Genomic DNA, 7,139 nt, shown 5'->3' with positions numbered 1-7,139 from the left:
ACGTGGGGGCTCAAAATATCATTTCCCCATAGTTTCGGTCTCATTGCTGAGAAACTGGCAGCAATGTGCTCCTGACTTGCAGGAAGCGATGCAGACACGTCACCCGTCGCGCTCCACAAATGTCACGGAGCCCAAAGACCGCCAGGTGCACTGAGGCTCAGGGTGTGGGCACCGGTGTCAGAGCATCGCAAATTCCAGTTTGGGAAAGAAGGTCCTAAGAAGGCTGTTTTGTTTCTGGGGGCTCAGTAGGGAGTTCCCTGTTTTATCCCGCAGCACATCTACCGGGGGTCACCCAGAACCCCAGCCCCTGGGGGGCGGGCCGCAGTCAGCACTCACCGGGAAGTGGCTGGCCAGGAACTTCCAGTCTTGCTGCCCGAACTGCCGCACCAGCGCCCTCAGCTGCTCGTCCTGCCAGCACCGAAGAGACAGAGGCTCAGCTCACACGCGTGGCCGCGGGGCAGAAGCAAAGCTGCCCCCAAAGCACAGCCTCATTCGCCGTGTCAGGTGAGGCTGCGAGGCGGCATCGGCAGGACAGGGCTGCCCCAACCGGGGGGGACTTGGGGTCTCGAGGCTGGCGGGCGCTGCCTGCAGGCTCCATAAGAAGAGGAGCGCCCCAGGTGCTGGGTGCAGGTGGGCGGGGGCAACTGTCCACTCCAGAAGCTAAGGGGCAGAGTGCAGGGGCCAGTGAGGGCGGGGCGCGTGGGGACTCGAGGAGCTGGCGGGGGCAGGCCGCAGGCCGGCTGGGCCGTTCCTGTCAAGCAAACCGCCGATGCGCTTGAGTAGGGAGGTCACGGGCAACGTGCCTGCTGTGAGGGTCGCTGTGACAGCTGCAGGAAATGGGGGGTGAGAGCAAAGCAGAGAAGAGGCCGCGACACCCCAGGCCAGAGAGGCCAGCTGGGGCGGGGAGACATGGATGAGAAGGCAAACAGTCTCCGGAAGACACACTACTGCTTCACACAACGTGGAAACGGGACGAGAGCGAGAGGCCAGCCGTGAACAAGCCCGCGCCGCTGAAACTCCAGAAATTGCGGAGTTCCCCGGCAAGGGGGAATGGGGCCGTCTGAGGGGAGCTGTGGGGGCAGGGGGACAGCAACAGGGCTCAAGGGACACGGGGGAGCAGTGAGAATGTTCTCTCAACGGTGGTGCTGGTAATTTCCAGGTGACACCCCGAACTGGCTGTAACTGCACATAAAGTTCAGTCAAACCGATTCCTTCAACTCAGCAGACCCAGGTGAAGAAAAAGACGGTCTGTGACAGCTTTCAAACAAGGAAATTCTGACTCGGGATACAGCATGGATGGACCGCGAGGACGGGGCCAGTCCACAGGGCACACGCCGCTCGCCTCCCCTCCGAGGGGCAGCAAAAGCAGTCAAGACCAGGAGAGGAGGGAGCGGTCAGGCCAGGGACGGCACGGGAGACGAGTGGGTGCAGATCCCACCCGGCAAGACTGAAAAGGCCAAAGCCGAGGCGCAGTGAGACACTCCACTACCGGACAGTGCAGACTGGTCGCCAGGGCACTTTCTTTTTTAAAAAGAGATTTATTACGCACACAGAACTGGGGTACAGGCCAGAGGTGGGGGGTGAGAGGATTCGCCAGAGACAGAGTCGGGAGCGGAACAGGCAGATGGACTGAAATCCATTGCTGAGGGGAGCCGTGGGTGAGACAGGAGGGGTCTGCGGCACCATGCGGGTCAGCTCCCTGGCGGGGGTGGACTCGTGCTGCAGCGGCTACAGACAGCTTCACAGTGCTGCGCTTCAATGCGGTGCTCCACCAGGGAGGCCCCCAAGACACATTTAATGGGCTTTGTAACGCACACAAGAACTTTCTATGTACAGCAAAAGTGTATGTGTGCTCCTGGTAGAGAAAACAGGACATCACCGAATCCGGGCCCCCAGTCAGTCCAGGATGCCATCCCCTCCCCTGCCACTGACCATCACCAGCAACGCCTTGGCCATGGCGACAGGCATGGCCACTTTGCTGTCTCCAGCCTGTCTTTGCTGTCCTGCAGACGTGTGGACCTGCCCCACCAGCCAACCCCACACACACCCACACTGCCCTGGTCTTTCCACAGCCGCCCTCTCTTGCCTGCCCAGCACAGGTCTCTGCCCCAAGCTGCCCCCCAAACCTCGCATTTCTACATACGCAGGTCAGCTCCCCGAAGTCCACCATGTTCCCACCACTCTCCTGCTTTAAAATCCTTCACCTTCAGGTGCGCCAGTCTACACACCTGAATCAGACATTTGGGGGCCTCCAGGATCTGGCCCCCAAGTGTTCTCGCCCATGTCATTCTGCTCCCAGGCTGACCTCCCCCCCACTCTCATCCCCCACCAAACCCAAGTCCCTCTGCCTGCCCTACCTACCCAGTTCCTATTCCAATTGACCACTGTTTGGCCCCTTTTACACATTTTGCAATCCTGCTGGATCTCCAAATCCTTTCCCTGAAACTTCCCAAACCTTTTCAGACAGCAGTCCCCTCTCCCAGAGGTATTCAACAGCCAGCAAGACTCTGGGAGGCCAGGGGCCTTTGCGCCAGGAGCCCGCACACACAGGGCCTGCCTGAGCACCCCAGGCAGGCCCCGCTCCTCCATGGTCTGTGTTGTCTTATCTCCCCACCCCAGGCGGGAGCTGCTGTGGGGGAGGGCACCCATTTGTGCCCTAAGCCCACAGAGCCTGGTCCACACTGAGATGACCAAAAACGAGTATCTCTCCCCCAAAGAAAGGTATGTTATGATTTAAGCATAAAAAAAAAACTTAAAACGAAATACATCCAGGAGAAGCAGTAGAGTTAAAAAACCAGTAGAAGCCTAAAATGTTCTATCAATTTAGAAAAAGATCTGACAATTTCTATAAAACCACACTCCACGACTGTACCAAAGTGTCCCCCCTAGAGAAATGAAGACATCATCCCCAGAAGACTCGTGCACAAATCCTAAGAGCTGAAATACTACTCCTAAGTAGTATTCCACATGCCATGCAGTGGAATACTACTCAGCAACAACAAAGCAAATTACTGTATCGCACAACATTACGCTGGGCAAAGAAGCCAGATAGAAAAGAACACAGCTGTGCAGGTTCACGTTAAAACACGCAAAAACAGGCAAAAATCAAACAGAGCCAGGACCAGCGAGTGCCTGGCACCAGAAAGACAGTTGGACCTCAGGGGATAATCAGAGTGGTGCTTATCTGAGCACGCACATTTGAAGAGCTCGCTTGAAAGGGTGCACACTTGGTCTTTCCATGAGCCCTTTCCCTTGGCAAAACAGCAACAGCAGCTCTCCTGTCCGCCTGTGACTATGCAGGTGCCTGTTTCTCTTCTCAGTGAACCTGTGCTAAAACTAAGCATGAAGCAATGGGCACATGAGTGCACATGAATTATGCTTCCATAAACTCAATTAAAGGATATAAAAGTAAATACAGTCAGAGCTTCATGATACAAGAATACTAATTTAAAAATCAATTAACAGGGGCCCTCCCTGGTGGCGCAATGAGTTGAAGCGCAGCACTCCGAAGCTCTCCACAGCCCCTGCAGCACGAGTTCCATCCCAGCCAAGGAGCTGACCCACATGGCGCAGCAGACCTCTCCTGCCTCCCGCTGCTCCCCTCGGCAGTGTGTTTCTGTCCATCTGCCTGTTCCATCTGCTGCCCACTGACTCTGGTGAATCCTCTCAACTCCCCCACACCTCTGGCCTGTACCCCAGTTCTGTATGCACAAATAAATAAATCTTTAAAAAGTAAAAATCATAAAGAGAAGGCTACAAATTTGGCTGAACCTCCTCATTATCAAAGGGTAAGAAGCACAACCACTGTCCACAATGTAGAACACGTCAGCTTCTGTGACACCACAGCCAAGTGCGGGCACTGAGGCCTCAGGGACATGTTCCCTCATACTGGAGCCCAGGAATGCTGAGAAAAGACATCAGCATGAGCCAGAAGACACGTCCGGCTCCTTTGTCCCAGCAGCCAGGACACTCCCTGAACACAGCCCAGCGTGCGCTCAGGCCAGGCCAGCCCACCAAAGGCCAACACGCCTGGCACTGCCTGCCCCTCACGGTCACTCACCTCCTCGTGGGTCCACTTGACCTTGCACTTGATGTCTCTCTGCTCTGGCACATCGGAGTCTGTGTCCTGGCAGTGCAGTTCATCCAACTCCTCACTGCAGAGAAAGCAAAGTCAAGCTCAAGCACACGAGTCTCCCGTGCTCTACATGAAGGATGAACAGTGGCCGGTCACCACGAGGGAAAGGCTTGAGGGGGGCAGCCTTTTTCCTCTTTCAGCTTTTGAAAACATACTTTCACCCTCCTTTTTTCATTCATTTTTAGATGGAGTGATGAACTATTTTTACTTCCTTATTTTTATTAGATTTTAAACAATCTAATGTTTTCAAAGCTATGAAAAAAGAAGTTACAGGACCTCCCTGGTGACGCAGGAGTTAAAGTCTCAGTGTTACTGGCAGCCACTGCGGCATCAGTTCGATCCCCAGCCAGGGAGCTGACCTACATGGCACAGACCTCTCCTGTCTCACCCATAGCTCCCCTCAGCAGTGGATTTCAGGAGATCTACCTGTTCTGCTCCCCACTCTGGTGAATCCTCTTACTCCCCATCCCTCTGGCCTACATCCTAGATCTTATATAAATAAATCATTTTAAAAAAGACAGCATTTAATATTTTCTTTTCAATAAATTTTTTTAAGCTTGCATTAAGGGTTAAAGCTGATGACATGTAGTCATCATGAACCAGGATTTTATTATTGGGGAAAACATTTTAAATACGTTATCTCAGTAACTATATCCATTTTTGCATATGTCCTCTCAATCTATGCCTACTCAGACTTTAGAGAGAAAAACCCAAATATGAGCAACTTTGACTTCTGGGTGTTTTTATTTTCCAATAGGCAATTTCTCAAATTGCTCCAAAATCCTCGCCTTTCTCAGGTGCAGGGCTTATGAAAATGGAGATGGTAGTTCCTCCCCACCCCCAGGTTAGGCACTCAGGAAGGTGAGTCACCTCCAGGCTCCACATGGTGAGGCCATATCAGGTGACCTCTTATCAGGTCATTCCTAAGTGAGGCATTGGTAAAAGGGAAGGTCCACAAGACAAGCACGGGCCTGTGACCAGACTGCCTCGTCCCTCCCCTTCTCCAGAACCCAGCATCATCCCCAAGCACCGCACCTAGGAAATCCCCAGGCTCTGAAAAGTCTCAAGCTGCAGCTGCCTATGTCTTTGGCAGCAGGGGCAGAGGCCGGCCGCACCTCAGCCCCCACCATATTGGTGGGGCCACGATCTGGTGGGTTGATTTTAAAATGTGTTTGCTCAGGGAATGAGGGATACTGAATGAGTGAATGAGAACAGCAAAGCTGCAGCCTATTAGCTGATAAGACATGCTAATTAAAGTAAAGGCTTCCAAAGCAGGCCCCGAAGGGATCCATCTAAAGCCAGCCAGGAGGATCTGGAGCCAGCCTTGTCCTGCCCAATTCCTGGGGCCCCCACCTCAGTAACCAGGGCAAAAATTCCACAAGATACTAACAGAAGGAAGCTGCTTTTAAAATCACTGCCGCCCCACCCCACCCCCAACACCTTTCTGAAAGAAAGCTTCGATTTCCCAGCATCCAGCTTCTCACAGCTCAGGGCAAGATGAAAAGGTGTCTGTGTGAATGCTTTCTGGTGCTCCAACCCTCTAATTATGGGGGCCAAACTGAGATAATACAGAAGAATCTGTGAAAACAGACTCCTACCACCATCCAGTCACAGGCATTCTCATTATCCCCCTTTACAGGTGCAGAGGAAACTGAAGCCCACGGGGTGAGCCGCTTGCCAGGTCCGCGGAGCCAAACTCCAGCCTGCACCCTGAGGGGCTCACCTCATAATCCCAGTAGAAAAGCTGTACTGAAGTCAGCGGTGGGAACCACAGGCAGGTCCCACACACCTTTCCTTTGCACTGCCCTGCTGGGCCCGGCTCCAGGCCCAGGTGAGTCAGAAGCTGAGCAGGAAGTGGGACACTGGTGTGGAGGAATTACAGCCCTTGGCCACAGAAGGCGCTGGGCTTGGGGACCTGGGGTACAGACCCAACGCTCACAGAGGGGGGCTCCCTCCAATGACCCCCAAGAGTGAAGAGGCAGAGGATCTGGGGTGTCAGTGGGGCTCTCTGGAGTAACAACACTTCCTGAACCAAAAACCCGCAAACTCCTGGGAACTGCAGGTGTGCTGGGATGTGGGGGCCTGTGGAAGACAACCTCTGCCAGGCACCTGACTTCTGCCCAGGCACCAGATGCCTACCCTCTAAGAGGAGGCAAACCACCATCTGCAGAAGGGTTTAAGGTTACCTACACTACGACTACCCAAGAAGGGAACCCTGGCCCTCTGACAGGCTGGAAACTCCGGCGCTCAGGTCACAGGTGCACTGGTGTGAAGAAAGGGATCTGGGGCCACACACCTGGTTCGAGGCTCCACTCTGCCACTAATTCTCTAGGGGAGTAAAATGGAGACCGCAGTTCCTGCCCTGGCCCCAGGGACTGCTAGCGCAAAACACGTCGGTCTCTTCCCTCCCTCACCTTCAACCCCAGCTGCCCCGAAACCCCTCCAGTGGAACAGGAAGACAGGTCTCTTGAAACTAACTCCACCCAGAACCCAAGCGATAAGAGACAAAAAGGCCCCCCACCCAGCACCCTGCTCAGGTCCGGGAAGAGGTCTGGGGTGCTCTGTGCTCCCGGAAAGTAGAGGAGACAAGCCCACCGGCAAGCCGAGCCCAAAAAGGCCTGAACAAGTGACCTGCGGAGGAGAATCGCCCTTCCCCTCCCGGGATCGCTCCCCTCCGAGTAAGGCCCTCGCAGCTGACACCACCAACCCCCACCCCGCCCCCGCCCCGCAATTAGGCGGGAGACAAAAGTGACATCATGCAGGCCTTGGCCCGGGTCCCACAGACCCGCCCGCCCGGATCTGAAGCCCAGCGGGCCCGGGGAGCAGATGCCCCCGGCTCGGCGCGCGCCCCGGGGCTCCGGCGGGGGGCCCAGGACACAGCATCTCCCGCGGACCCCCTGCTCCGGCCCCGAGGAGAGGGGCCACGGGTGGGGCTGTAGGCGCGGGAATCGGCCGCCCAGAGGGAGAGAGGGGGAGGAAGGGGTTCGGCCTCCCGGCTCCGCTT

At 55.3% G+C, this 7,139-nt stretch overlaps 1 protein-coding gene across 1 annotated transcript in view; it reads right to left on the bottom strand.

The window, feature by feature from the left end:
• Window positions 1-5,863, bottom strand: part of MYBL2 (v-myb avian myeloblastosis viral oncogene homolog-like 2) — a 20,479-nt gene extending 14,616 nt beyond the window's left edge. Inside the window, exons 1-3 of the mRNA XM_012728118.1 lie at window positions 5,859-5,863; window positions 4,061-4,154; window positions 337-408 (exon numbers count right to left, since the gene is read on the bottom strand). Coding sequence (XP_012583572.1) covers window positions 337-408; window positions 4,061-4,154; window positions 5,859-5,863 — 171 coding nt within the window. The remainder of the gene's footprint in view (window positions 1-336; window positions 409-4,060; window positions 4,155-5,858) is intronic.
• Window positions 5,864-7,139: the final 1,276 nt, after the last annotated feature.

This window comes from Condylura cristata, unplaced genomic scaffold, assembly GCF_000260355.1.
Source record: "Condylura cristata isolate star-nosed mole 26May11 unplaced genomic scaffold, ConCri1.0 scaffold00022, whole genome shotgun sequence".
NCBI classification, from domain to species: Eukaryota; Metazoa; Chordata; class Mammalia; order Eulipotyphla; family Talpidae; genus Condylura; species Condylura cristata.
This window is presented reverse-complemented; position numbering and strand designations above follow the sequence as displayed.